The sequence below is a fragment of the Anser cygnoides genome, chromosome 3, assembly GCF_040182565.1.
Source record: "Anser cygnoides isolate HZ-2024a breed goose chromosome 3, Taihu_goose_T2T_genome, whole genome shotgun sequence".
Classification (NCBI taxonomy): domain Eukaryota; kingdom Metazoa; phylum Chordata; class Aves; order Anseriformes; family Anatidae; genus Anser; species Anser cygnoides.
In genome coordinates this window covers 18,689,817-18,705,513 of record NC_089875.1, presented here as the reverse complement: position 1 = coordinate 18,705,513, position 15,697 = coordinate 18,689,817, and the positions used below count along the sequence as shown (strand labels likewise).

At 36.7% G+C, this 15,697-nt stretch overlaps 1 protein-coding gene across 2 annotated transcripts in view; it reads right to left on the bottom strand.

The window, feature by feature from the left end:
• LCLAT1 (lysocardiolipin acyltransferase 1) overlaps positions 1–15,697 on the bottom strand; it is a 98,282-nt gene that overhangs the window by 33,942 nt on the left and 48,643 nt on the right. For both annotated transcript variants that reach the window (XM_048078411.2, XM_048078409.2), the window contains one exon: positions 13,158–13,274. In XM_048078411.2, the coding sequence (XP_047934368.1) occupies positions 13,158–13,274 (117 nt within the window). The remainder of the gene's footprint in view (positions 1–13,157; positions 13,275–15,697) is intronic.

Genomic DNA, 15,697 nt, shown 5'->3' with positions numbered 1-15,697 from the left:
GATTTTGCCATTCTGACTTGCAGCACAAGTGTTAAAGCCTCAACTACAACGTTTGCACATACCAACTGTTTATGATAACAGTAGTCTTATTTTGGGCATTACAAAATTCAGTTGATGCTTCTATTATTTTTTTAAAGCATCCCTAACACACTTGTGCACAGCCATTTCAAAAATATCAAAAACTTTTTAATACCTAGAACTGCAAAACATACAGGCAAATGATTGTCCTGCACGCCTCTGGCAGTACATTTACCACTGATTAAAGACTCCTGTCTTACCGAAAGCTGAATAGTGGCTAAACTAATCAGATTCAGCAGTAGATTAGAAAGAAGGAATCGGACTGAATTTTCTGCTCCAAGCTGAATATTGTCATGACAAACAATTTGACAGACACTGATCTAAATGCTTTGGGATTTGTATTTCAAAACTGAATAACCATATGCTTTCCACTGAAATGTGCCAAAGGTTCTTGAACAGCTTCTGAAGTTTGTTTACCTGTGCATATTAATATGCAATTAAGAATTGTTTTAATACCCTCACCCCAAAGACTTGCAGCTCCAAGAGACTTAAAAAAACTTTGTATATAATCTAGGTTTGTAACTTTTTATATAGTCATGGGCAATTCTGAAATGAAGCAAGCAAGCAGCATAAGTAAAAAGTGGATATGGAGTCAGAATAAGCACTGGCATGTACAGAGTATTTGACAGTAGAAAGCTAAAGATAAACATACCTTTTGTAACTTTTTCCTTCTCCTCAAGCCTGTTTTTATTCTACACTCAGCCACCACAAATGAGTTTCCTATCTTCCAGATAACAAGCTACCTCTTGGCTGAATTTTGGCTGGAGTTGTTCACCAGGGGAAGCCACACGGTTCAGCCACCCTTGGATTTACACCATCCCCACCTCTGCCAGCCCAGCCCATATGCCAGTGGGGAGCACCCCTTCATTACTTCCACAAAGGTTCGGAAATAAACTTCTCTTTTCAAAATCTTGGCATTAACTATGACGGCTTATCACACTGATTCAACACTAGTCCCCTGGAAAGAATAAATGGTGACATGACACCCAACACAGAATTAAATTGGCTTTTGAAAGGTTAACTTGTCTGATTGTTTCTGTACAAGACAATACTTATGAAGACCACAGTTTTACTTTACTCTGTATAAAACATACATGAAAATATCTACCCAGGAAAAGAAGATTTAAGAAGAAAGGATCTATTTCAAGCATGAATTTGCTGCTTTGTTCTATTCAAATGCAAAACTGTTGTTGCTTATTATATTGCCACTTTCAACATCGCTTAATTTACATAAAAATTAGATTCTTCTTTTGTATTCATCAAGCATTCATGGTTATCTGTGTATATTTAATATACTTCCATGTCACCATCCATTGCTAGATAATTAGTGCCTGCAACTGTTACCACGTTTTGAACAGTGAAACATAAGATGTTATTTAACATCAAGTTTTCATTCAGCCATTGAATAGCAATTTCCTACCCATCTTCACCTCTCCTGTGTCTTCATACATTTTTCTGATCTACTATACTTAAAGGGGATGCACATTTCATTTGTCATAGGCATCCAGTCTACTGATATTAAACAAGCATTCAACACAGACAACTAAATGCTGACCTCTCACCTTCTTTATATTACCTTTTCTTCAAGTCATTCTACCTATTCCAACATATGGACATACAAGACAGAGGAATTTTCAGTGAGATCAAGAATTAAAATATCTACCTGAAACGCTAGAATATTAAAATATTTTTTTGTATAAAAATATTGTACAATTTTTTGTCTTGCACAGTAACAAATCTAGAACCTTATCCCAGTACAGTCAGTATGAAATTTTCCACCAGCTTCAACAAGTGAAGGACATAGTCAGAGAGTTGAACAACAAAACAGACACTTAGAATTACCTTAACATAACCTTGCACCAAATTCCAGAAAAATTCCTGCAAAGGAATTCTTACCTCAAACATGAAATATTGTTTCCTCCCACAAAACCCTATGTTTCTATTCTTAGTACACAAAGCCTAAGCAATATTGAGGTACTGCAATAGCCAGGGCACAGGCCTGATAGCAACAACTTCGTCATTTCCCTCCCTGCTAAGATGCTTACAGCAGTTTACAGCTTTGGGAATAAGTTGTGCTCATATCTGCTGCTCTTGGGCTAGGCACTTTGGACCAAAATTAATCTTTCGTTAACAAAAAGACTACCTGCTGGTTTTTTTTTGTTTTTGTTTTTTCCTAGAGGAAATTAATTCATACTTCCTTTCTAGACCTGGCGTTACATTCATTTACTTTCAAATCCTGACAAAAAAATCATGGAAAAGCCACAACTGCATGCACAAGCTGCATGCACAAGTAGGACCCATTACCCCAGATTCCTGCACCCTGCCCAGCATGCCATGCAAAGTTCTGGTAGAGACTTTCCTGTCCATCCCACTTCCTTTGGCAGCTTTACTCAACACTGGTCTCCTTTCAGTTCTGATAGACATGATAATTCAAGCACGTAACCCATTCAAAACAAATTCCTTTGAGAGCCACCAGCTGGCCAGCTGTCCTGAAGACAGCAAGTTTGTCAGTGGGGTCCACATTATTCAAGGCTGTTCAGAAAATAGCAAGGTTTTTCAATAGCCCTTGTTTATCTTGTGACAAAAGCCTATCGAGCATGTTATTCATCTTCTTATTATTTGTTCATAATTTGTCTCTTAGTGGTTTTTTTTTTAAACAGAAAACTTTTTGTGAAGTGTTATACTTTTGGGATAAAAACTATACTGGTATTCCTTTTCAAGATAACTAGTCTTGGTATTTGTCCACACCAGATATACATAGCAAATTACAACATTCCTGAACATTTTCCTGGAGGAAAATACAACATGATGCTTCTGCTCCATAAAGAAGAAATACAATTTAGTAAAGAAAGTCAGTGAAGAAACATACCAACTTGAAAACTGGAATTATTATTTATTTTTTTTTTTAAGAGAGTGAAACCTGAGAGCTTGAAGATGCTTATTTTGTAACCTAGTCAAACATCCTATTTGATATTGCACTGCTCCCTAAAATGTACTCTGGATTATGCACAGATATAAAACATATTATTTTTATAAGATCTGGATTTGAGAATCCACTGTCACAGTATACATCCTCAAATCCCTCTTGCTTCTTTCATCTATCTCCAGCACTTTCATCCTTTTGTATTTGCAACAACTCTTTTACTAAATCAACGAAATTACCAGACTGGCAAAAACACTTTTGTTCTCTCACTCAAAAGCACACACCACAAGAGGGCTACATTCAATCTCACTTTCTGAAATTCCTCTTTCTGGGCATTTAGTTATGCAATCTGAGCATTCAACCCTTTTCTTCTATTTTACTTTGAAAACATGCAGCACCTTATGAGGCTATTGACTTGTAGGTCAAGACAGAGCATGCAGCTAGTGAATCCTGGATTTTTTTTCAAGCCACATGTACCTTCTCAACTGGGTTCCTCTGTCAGCTAAGAGGAGGCAATGGAGCAAGGCAGTCAAACTCATTCTGAAAAAGAGCACTGCCACCCTGGTTTAAGGACGCTCCAGGATATTTTGCAGTCTGAGTGACCTCACTTTGGTCATATTCTGAGCTAGCTGGAACCTATGTTGGCTTCATTACCACACGTTTTTTGGTTTGGGTGTAAAGCTGCCCTAATCTTGCCATGGTGCTTTCAGTCAGTTCAGAGGGAGTGGCAGAGTGAAATCATTTTGCTTCTAAAAAAAATATTTACTGCATAAAATCACAAAGAATAAGAAATAATTGCTTTCCCTAACTGTACTAACAAGGTTTTAAAATGCGATCCTCATCCTAGAGAGTTTGTCAAGTAAGACAGAAAACAGCCCACTAAAACCCCTACATATATACACACCTCTGTATGTAAACAATAGTGTACCTTACATGAGAAACCTCACCATGCAAGCCACAGACTCATTACATTCTATCAGCATTTTGCTGTTCGATTTTAATGAGTTCTGCACTGCTCAGTGCTACCCAAACAAGAGTATGTGAAAAAGAATATGCTGCTGGGTGATTACAAAATGCGTGGGAAACAGTGAGAGGCATGGGACTGAAAGACAAAAGAATTTATCCCTTCAAGGAGATGAATAATCTTTCAAATGTTCTCTCCTAATGTACAACACAACTATTATAAATCAGGAATTACGTATAGATTTTAAAAATGAGTGCATGCTTACATGCATGTCTCAGTGTGTAATGTCAACTGAATTCATTAGCACCACAGGTAGCAGAAATCCTAATAAATCTCCATGGCTTCTCAGTATTGTTTGGAATGTATTATTAACAAGTTTAATAGATATTTCCAATGCTGTGGACATGCAGAGTGCAGTATTTGAGACTGCTGCAGCTTAACTGCTACCTGCTTCAACAACACCAGTGTAATGGTTGTTTCAGACTCACAAAAACAAAGTCTCTGCCTCAAAAAGACACAGTCCTCACAGATACGTAAAGAATGGGAAGAAAAGAAGGAGCCACATAGCTGCCGAGCATATGTTTCATTTCTTTCTTTGATCCATACTATAACAAGAGCAAAGCAACGAGTTCATAGAGAAAGCCAAGGAGCTTTCAAGTCTTTTGGAAGGAATGCTTTTTTTGGGTAAGTGAAGACAGAAGGACTGGTTAAATCACAGTGGTGCTGCTGATGAACCCAGAGAGCACTCAGGCAAAGAATCCTTCTGAGGGAAGATTTTTTAGAAGCATCCCAGCAGATTTAAAGAACAGTAATTCTTATAGGATTTTAAATGGGACTTATGTCCCTAAGGTCTGTGTGTTTGGCTTTTCAACATCAGTACCCATAGCAACTTCCAGGCAACACAAACGTGCCATTGCTCACAAATTCCAAAGCGTCTGAAGCGTTTTTGAGAATGTCTTTCTTTTTATTTATTGTGCATATTATGCTTTTCTCCTAATAGATGTGCTTATTGTCTCTGTAATGCCACAAACCACCAGGACGGGCTGGCTCCTTTCAGTGCAGCGAAGGACTGGTTATCAGCACGAGCCAACCAGAAGGATGCTCAGGCCCCTGCTTCTGCGACTGTTTCATAATAACTAAGAGCATTTGCTTTTAATCTTATACTGCAAGGTCAACAATGACTAGCAACACAAACAAAATTACAGTGTTTCATATACCTACATGTAGATAATACGTACTTCAGAGATGCTTATTTTAAGATACGAGCACTAGCTTTATACAGTAAGAAATGGGACTGGGGAGAGAGATGTCTACAGAGAATGTACATTAAACTCAGTTCTCCAGTTCTCAGCTGGCAACCATTCCACAGGAAACTGACATTATGAAAAGATATTCAAACCTTGCATCTGTATGTACTTCATTATAACAGTTAATTCACATTGTACAGATCTTCAAAGAACCGGCATGGCACGTATGCAGCAGAGGGAAACTCTTCCCATACCTACCAAAGTTTGGTAAGAACATCAACAGCAAAGACATTATTTCCTGCCCTCCAGAAGCCTGCAGTTCAGGAAAAGGTTGACAGAAGTCTTGAAACAGCAATATTTCAGATTACATACAAGGTGAAGAGTTGAGTTTATGCTGAAGTTTGTGTTTTGATAAAAATCTATTTTAGAAAGCATTTATACTCTACTACAATTTTTCCCAAGCTCCTCTGCCCTTGTATGTTTTTCGTTTTGCAGTATCAGTACCATAGCAACATCCAGGACTCATGAATGTGGAACTGCTCTCAACATCTCTGGAGCAGAGTCGTGCAAATGACTGCCAAGATCAGGGATCTGAGTCAGCCTGGAAAAGTAAGACATTGGGCTAATTTTTGTATACCCTGAAAATAATGGCAGGGGACTGGGAGGAGAGCAAAGGGAAGAAGGAGCTGAAGCTGCAACAGTATTAAGGAATGAAAGAAAAAAAAATGCTAACAGTTTAATGATAATTAAATTTTGTAACTAGAGGAGATTGCAAGGTTTATTACTATCTTACAGATTTGATGGCTATATCAACAACTTAAGGGTTCCAACATTTTCAGTAACTGAAATGATACTCCATGGACCTTCTCCCCTGCCAGCAATTACTCAGATAGAAAAGTGATATCAGAAATAAAAAAATACATCTACAACAATTTTAATGCAGATGGAATTGAAAAGAGCCGGCATCTGCAAAAATTGGAAGAGTGGGGAGTCCATTAAATATGTTTGAGAATCTCCTCTGCAATACAACGCTGATTTGGGATTAGTCTATTCAGTGTGTAGATGCTATTTTTCTAATAAAACACATCAGGAAACATTATCTCCTAACTAAAACTAAAGCAGTATTTTGTCCTAGAAAAGTATGTTTACTCTCTACTCAAGACTTCTTGAAGCAAGTAGCTACCTTATTAATAAACAGAGCTGAGAAATGGATATGGTGTGTACAGCATCTGATAATGCCATGTGAAATAGATAGATAACAATACTACTCTGCCATTTAGAGTAATTAATTTTGACTTCAGCAATAATTATACTACTAATCCAACCAACATCCCCTGCAAAGTCTTGTATCATGGCCTGACAAGAGCAAGCAATAATAAACTTGAAATTTACGTCAGGTTCATCTATTGTCTGTCCTGCAGCCATTAGTCTCTAAAAAACCCCCACAACAAACAAACAAACAAACAGCTCAGTATTCTGACACACAAAAAAAATAAATAAAAAATAAAAATCCCCTTGATAATTCTTACATCATTCAAGCATTCAGTAGGCTTTCTTAGCATCAAGCCAGTCACAGGGATGTAGTGAACAAGCCCACAAAAGGGACTGGTTCTTTTGTGTGGACCCACTGGAACATCAGAAGCATTCCAAGATATTATACTGACCTTACTGTACTGCTGTGAGGGACACTATAAGAAAAAAAAATAAAGAAAGAAATGCCATCCAATCAGCTGACTGACCTTTTGAAATAAGCACCCAGAGAGATGCTGACCAAGTCTAGACTAGCAGATATACCTTGTTACACACATTCACTTCACCATCTAGCCAAACAGAATAACCTTTCATTAAAATATCTTGAAAAGAAGACAGATTTAAACAAACAATCAATCAAACAAACAAACAGGAATGTCATCTTTAATTCTTAAGAGGTTAATTTAGCTTTTACTGAACCATCTTTTTCCTGAACTCATCTGTTATCAAGCTTCACTTCTACCCATGTGGTGGGCTACCATCACTCCAGGCTTGCAGTTGTAGAAATTAAGAAGTTCCCATTTGCCAGTCATTACCAGATAGTTATCACACACACTGTGTATTCTGAGTAAAGGGAAAACACTGGAAACCTCTAATGCCACTGTGGGCTAACTGCTGGCAAATATTTTTTTTAACATGGTTAGCACAGCTACTAGTAATAACCTGTGAGGAGGTAAATGGAAAACGATCTGCTACGTGGTTTATCTGCTTGTCACAAGCCACTACGCACACCTAAGAGAGTGTAAGAAGATAACCTCAGTTGATGGATGTTGATAGGCTCAGGATCATTCAACCTGAAATATTTCCTATGAGTTGTATGGATGTGTAGGTAACAAACCCAAGAATTTGTCAAACTGCAAACACTACAAATAGCGGTTCTGACATGAATATGCTGGAAATACTGCAGTGAAATGCTGCACTCCATTCTCAGAAAACAATGGAGGATGGAAAGAGAAAAGGATGGGGTCTGAGAGATGAGAGTGGCTTGGAAAAAAACACAACTCTTTCCTAGAATAACCTAAAAGATGTGCTATTTGACACAGAGGTGAGGTGGTGAGGTGAATACTGCTCCAGCAATACATGAAAAAAGAGAAGGGAAGAAAAAATGTGCATTGCAGGCCAGAAAATATCTGACAGAAAACTGGTGCTTGCTCTGAGATGATGCCAAAGTGTGCTCATGCAGATGTTTGCAAGATTTGGTAATCATTGATGGCTAGCACAATTCTGGAAGAAGTCACTCTGCCCTCTCCCATGCTCCAGCTTACAGAGAGAACTGTCACTGCCTGCAGCAAAGCATGACAGCGTCCCCTGGATTTTCTACATTACTGAATTTCACAGACCTGCCCAGTGACAACAGTACATTTTTGAGCAAGGTCTTTGGTTCGTTTTGTTAGTTTGTTTTTATGAACTAATATATTATGAATTTTCTTCCAAAACATAAAAGGCATACAAGCTTCAATTTATATAGAGATAATTTTCTACATCAAAGGCTATGCTATTTACTGCACAGGTTCCAATTCTTATGAAAGTACAATTACAGTTACAATGCCAAACAGTAAAGCTTTAATACTGCATTTTCAGCTAAAGAATTGCTCTAAGCTCTTTCGCAGCAGTTCTGCAATTTCTAACTATCAGTCTTACTCATAAAATGACTCTGGGAGGCACACATACACAGAGCAAAACAGCTTGGGAAGAAAGAATTTCCTTGCATTGAGGAATGATGCTTTAGAGTTGTTGCTTAATCTTTGCAAATCTGGCAGACATACATGTGAAATCAGTTGATTGAGGACTTCATGTGGCCACTTATACCTTCCTATTTTCAAAACAAGGTGGTTTCAGTTGACACATGCACAGAACAACCACTAGAAATAGGTCAGAGCTGGTCTGAGAGGCTGCACTGCTTAGCAGTGCTGGTCAGTGTACAGGCTCTGGCCTCACAAAACCCACAGAGATTTTGGGTAGTGGCCCAGTGTATCATTCTGGGAGTCAGAAATCTGTTCGATTATAAAAAGTGAGGATAGCTTTCATTAAAACAACAGATCTAGACCTTACTGCGATGTGATATGGGTCCTTTCTATGTACTGCATCTCTGTTAAACAGAATACAAAGTGGGCATGAACATGAAAACTGCTGAAGACCTGATTTACTGTTGTTCCATTGGATCAAATAAAACCTCTGATGGTAATTGAGCAGACACTTCTCTTCTCAAGACCTGCATGCCTCACTCAATGCTTATGTGAAGAGGAAACAAACTTTGCATATCAGAGTAGGAATCACCGTATTTTATGCACTCAGCCATACAGCCCTTAACCCTAACACTAACCTGCCTAAGCATTTTATTCAATCAAGAGAGTTATTACGGACCCACATTTCACACCTGCGTCAATTTTCCTTTAAAAAACACAAATATAATGCCCTCTGAAATTAGTATTATTTTGATTTACATTTGATTTACATTTGAAGGAATGAATGACATCCAGGTGTTAAAGACTGTTAATAGACATATAGTAAGTATCAAAAAGAGGTCAATTAAAATTTAACGTTGACAGAAATGATTGCCTGCAAAAGTATGAACAATCTTCTAACGATGCTTTAAAACCTTAGCTCTGTCTTAACACTTACTGTTTATTTAGTCCTGAGAAAATACTTAAAAGCCATGAGGCAAGTTTAAGAAAACATTCATAAACTACTTTTTTCTCTTAACAGACTATTTGACTACAATTACAGATATTATGTCAAGATAATATATGCAATTCAATGAATCCAGACAGTATTGAATCAAATTCAATGGTATCATTTTCAATCTCTTTGAAACATAATACTAGAGACGTGTGAACTTTCAACATAATTTGAAATGTTAGGAAAAGTTTATGAAATACAACCAGGCCTGAAAACCTATACTTAATTTCTGATTAACTTTCTTGACCTTTCAGAGAAGGATCTTAAACCAGATCATCAAGAGCATTACATAAACCAGAAGTGGTTTTAATTAACCTTCTTAAAGGCATGCTTATAAAAGTATTGTTTAAATTTTTGAATATTTCTGTCATTTTTCAAAATCCCACAGGTTGTAAAGATATCCCTTAATCCATGTTCTGCCAAAAGTAACTCTATGCGTGACATCTATTCTGAGTCTCAAGCTTAAAAAAGGGATTTGATAAGAATTTAGGCAATGATCAAAGAGAGGTATATAATGATGACTTTAAAAAAAAATAAATCATGACCAGTCTTAATTTTGGTGTCTCGAGTTCGTTTTCCATTGCTTATTCACATCAAAACATGTTGTGACTCTGTATTTCCAAAAATGCTCTCCTATGCTCACTACTTCTTCTCAACTCTTCCTTGCCAAGCAAGGATTCTAGCAAGGAAAAACCTAGCAGCATTTAATAATTGAATTTAATCAGGTAGTTGAAATACTGACCATAGAAGAGCGAGAAGAAGGCCAGAGGAATTTGTGTGTTCGTTATCATTAGAACTTTTTAATAATCAAACTTCTCCCTTTGCCAGCAGGTCCTTATTCTTTTTAATACAAAAATCAATTTTCACAGCTCAGAAATTTTTGCCACCTATGGAGAGCAAAGGACTGATAACCCCCAGGGTTATGTTGTTAGTGTTTAGCTAGTGCTTCCTCTAGGAAGCAACTCCCTAGCTAAGATACAAGCAACATTTAACTGAAGGTTATTTTTTCCCCCAATTCTTCATTTCCTATTCAGAAGGGTCGCTAATAGTTATTTTTAGGTAATAACAGGTAATTCTATCTATGCATATTAAACAGTGTTCTTGTCAAATTATTATTTTTTTTAACATTCAAAAAGCAGTTAAACTTCTAATGACATTTCCCCCCCTCTCTTCCTCAGCCTATTTTGGGAGCAAAATAATGTGCTCAGACCTAAAGTTAAGACACTTGAGCCTTAGAAATGGAAAACAGCCATGAGACAAAATGTATTCACAGGAGAGCTGCAGGGCAATAAGTTTGTCATCTGGACATAAAAATACTTTCAAACATGTAAACATGATGTTCAAGGCTCCACCGCTCCCTCATCCATGTTAAAGTCACACACACTGCTTTCAGCTTGCTATTATGAGCAGTAAAAAGGAAACAACTCTATATTTATCATTATTGGTACTATTGCAGCATGATGACAGTCCTGAAACAGGGACAGTGTAAACACCCTATCCTTAACAATCCTGAGGTGGTTTTTTTTTGTTTTGTGTTTTTTGTTGTTGTTTTTTTTTTTTAATTACTGCCGGTATCAGAAATTAGAATTGTAAGAAAGGCACTCAAGTAGTATAAATAATGAGTCAAACCAGAGCTGCATGATAATGCCAGGTAGCAATGCTATGTGCCATCTATATCTGTACAGATGACCACCTGGACATCTACATTTTACATATAAAATAGTGTATATATATGCAGGTCTGTAATACTCTAAAGTGTTTTAAAGTAAAGTGACTACATTTAGGTTGTCCATGTAAATAAAATATTTCCACATAAATGGTCCATATCTGGCACACTTGCAAGCAATTAAAAAAGAAGTCTCAAATTAATAAATAATAATTTAATATTTTAAAATGCTAGTTGAACTACATTCTCAAACATACATTACTACATAATACTCTACAGTTGTCATACTCGTAGCTTATAATGCCTATTATTGTACCAAATAACTAGTGAATTCAATGCTAGAGGGACATTAATATTTCACATAATATTTCCCTGCCTTAAAGAGAAGTAGAGCTTAAAGCACTGGAAAGCCTGGACAAAAAAAGTCTAAGAATGTTTTTGATTTTTTCTCCAGCTTTGTGATGCATAAAATTAGCTAATCACCTTCAAATATTTTCCTTTTCATAACCCAACAGCCTAATTTGCATAGATCTCTCATACAAGAGACAATCTCTGCATCTCTCATACAAAAGAAAAGTATTCTTATAAAATTAGAAAATGACTGTATAACCATAAAGCTCATTTCTGAGGTAAATATAGAATCTACTATTTTTTAAGTTGATAATATTTTGGGTTGAAAACATTCCTTTAACTTAAAATTTATTCCAGGCTAGAAATATTATTATGCAATAGATTAATCTAGTGCTGAAAATTTTAAGTAAAACAACTTTTTGAAATTTCATGTATGACAAATTTTTCATTACAGCAAATTAATAATAAACATTCAAGATACAGGAAAATCTAAGATGTCCGCTGAATGTCAGATGGTCAAAAATATATTGTCTGTATCTATGGTCAAACAGATACATAGTCCTTTACAGAGCGTGTCCAGTTGGAGAAAATATCAAAGTTTTTGGTGTATCTGTTCAGTAGAAATCAGGCAAAATGCAAGTCAACTCCACTTCTAAAAGCCAGGCAAAGATTCTAGCAAGGAAAAACCTACCAGCAGATCCTTATTCTTTTTAATAATCTCAAACTTCTCCCTTTGGCAGGCAGAATAACCAATATGTGGCAAAGATTTGGAATTACTTATCCCAGAAGAACGAGCCTATAAATAAGTCACTTTATATCTACTGTATATGTTTATTTTCTTCAACCATGCATTCATATATACTATGAATATTCACTCATCTGTATTTGAATCGCTGCCATATCAGTATGGTTATAATGGTTACACTGTTATGGCCTAGAGACTGGCAGAAGTCTCATCAAAATGCCCATTTCCAGAACAACCCCCAGATGTTTCGTTCTAACAAGCAATTGCACCTCTATACTCTGTTCCCTTGATATTGGGAATTGGATTCACTCTCTAACACCAGACGAATACAGGGATGGAAGATCATTTCTAGGTAAAAAGCAAGTACCACACGTTCTCTCACCCACTGACCTGCCAAGCAACATAACTCACATTTCATACAGCTTCTCCAAATCACCATTGCCTGGAAAAGCTAGCAGCACTGGGCAGCTGACTTGCTGCATCTGCATGTTGCTCAGCATTCCCCTTGTCCATTGAACACACCAATGTGTTCTCTCTGCCCTCAGAAAGATTTTCCTTCTACTTTTGAGAGAGGGCAGTGTAGTACACGTCTGCATGACATACGACTGAACCCTGCAACCGCCCTGTTGGGATTAAGGAACGGTATAGACAATAAGGCTGAAATTCCTTAGGTTCTTTTTCACTATTTTCCTGGGGTAGACTGCTAAACAAACTACACTATTTAAAAAATGCAAAAGTATTGTTCTTGTATGCTACATATCTTGTGATGATATTAGTATCCTGTATCAACTCTCTCAAATCTCTCCACGTTACGATCATTTTAAGTACGGTTGCAAACAAAACCTTTTTTGTGTGATCAGTATACATAAAGCATCTCTGAAATCAAATGAAGCAGCCTTGTGAATATCAACTGCTACAGCTGTGGTGAGAGCAGTTATCTTAAAGAAGTGTATACAACCACCGAGCAGGATTACCTTCCCGTAGACATTCCACCACAAATGTGAATCCTGTAGTTCGCGGATGTAAGACGTACTCATATTTTCGAAGTCCGTTCTTTTCAGCAAAGTCATTACTGCGGGCTTTGGTACTTTCTGAAAGAGAGAATAAAAATTACCATTTTCTATTAGTGTGTATGTAGACCAAGATTTAAATATAATTCTTATATGACAGCAGTTCACACAGCACAGATGTGAAACAGCTTTTCAGACGGAGGCAGACTGCAAGGTGCTTCTGGTTAGATATGTATTTTGGTATTATGAAGAGCAATGTGGATTGCAAGAAAAGCCTTTTTACCCTGTTATTAAATCTCAGAAAATACTTAGAAAATCTTTCATATTTATGAAATGCAATCTGAAATCTAGAAATTAAAATTTAATCGATCTTCCTAGGCTTCAATACCCGTTTTAAAGTGAAATGTGTTAATGAGTTCACTAACTTTTTTTGAACTCAAAGGCACGACATACAGCAATATAGGTTTGACATTATGTATAGAAATACCTTGAGTTCAATGAAAACTTATTTTGGAAAGAAAACATTAAATGGAGGAAAACAGTTAATCGAACACATTAAAACAGTATTTTACTCCTTCATTTTGAGCTTGATATATGTTATTTATCGCCCTGTGCTGCACACACATAACCCACTTCAATTTTTTGACCTAGTGCCCAGTGCCACAACACATCCTTCTTACTATACACACAACACAAGCTAGGATCTGGAAAGCCACCTGGCTAAACCCCCTGACACATGGATATCAAAACTCTGGCAGAAAGAATTCTCTCCAGAGCAAAACAAATAAAAGTTTTTAAGAGCCAATTCTTACAACTGCTTACAGAGCCCACTAGGGCAGGAAGACACAGACACCAAAGTGGTTTTTCTGAAGACAAGGGGTGAGGAAGCAATTTGTGCTCTCATACAGAGACTCTTCAAAGCAAAAGTCAGCAGCCAAAAAGCCTCTGATGGCTGCACTTACCCCTTCACTGCGGGTACTTCTGCACCTCATCTTGGACCGAAAGACAAAGGACACATACAACGTTCCCATGGTAACGTGAAAAAATTCAACTTTCTCAACTAACTTCTTTAATAACTAGCTTTTATATAGACTCCTACAGATGTTGTAAAAGATGAAATCCCAGCAACGTCTGTGGAACAAAATCATTGCCTAAGCAATATATAATTTTTCTCCAGGAGAAACAGCTCAAAGTATCCAGAGTTAACCTCAACAGAGATGAAAATAAACTAATGGAAAAAAATACTGTTGCTTAATAACTTAACAGAATTGATACTTATAGGTAAGCTCTTTTCCTTGCACTTATCATAATTTTTCCCTGTAAAGGAGCAACAGCACATGTGGACAAATCAGCAACAGCAGTATGATATGCCTTTTTTTACATTGATCCATCTTTCTTTTTGCCCTAAAATACAAGAGCTCTTGGATTTACTAGCAAATGTGGGTCTCTCATAAAGTAACAGCTACCTATGAATAAATGCTATACCATAGCAGTATACTGAGGAATTTTTCCACTGTAACCTATTATTAACTGTACAAGGTAACACGTTATATATATGCTTTTTATCCACATAGATTATCCATAATAAGATTATCTGCACAGTTCTCCTGACCATGTGATTTGGAGGAAAGGAAAACAGTAGGTAAGCAATTCAGTAAAGAGCATCCAAAGATTTAATTCTTACCAAATTGCCAAAATGTACAAACACTTGAAAATATTGCCTCTTTTAAAAGCACTGTTAAAATTACAGAATGTGAGATACTAAAATTATAGATGGCTACATAAATTAATATTTTCTTGGGCATATGCATTATGTCATTCATCATATGATCAGAGTATCTGTTTTTGTCTGCTAGACGACTACTACTTCATTCAATTTTGGAAACGGACTATGGTGAATCAGTGAGGGAACATGCCTTTAGGATCCCTGCTTCTTATGGCAAAACTTGAACAAGGAATCATAATCAAGGCTTGGAGTGGCAGAGAAAGGGAGAGCAATCTGGTAACTATTAAATGTTCCACCGAAAAGCTGGATTCTACCTCTTAACCATAACTGTATTGTACTATTAGCTCAGCAACCTAAACTCTTTATGAAATTACACTGATGACGAGGAGTTTTCCTTTAAAAAGCAGACAAGTCAAAAGCTCCTTTCCAGAATCTGTGGTGATTCAAGTACATGCTTGAAATTAATTTATAGCAAAGTTTTTAAGCTAATGTGTTTTTTCTTTCAAAGGACATCCAACTTCTTCAAATTGGAACATTTCCAATCTGCAAATCATGTCAGTCAAAGCTTTGAGATGTAAGTCTATATGTCCGCTCAGTAGAACTGTATTTCAAAGGGCAGGATAAAAACAAACTTCTTGGTGTTTGCAGAACAATCCTATTTGCACCACAGGAAAAAAAAATAAACAGGCAGCTTATTTTTCTAAACAAGAACTAATTTGCTCTGTAAAAAAGCTTTGGGACCTCCATTGCCCATTGTCTTCAAACAATCATCTTCAAA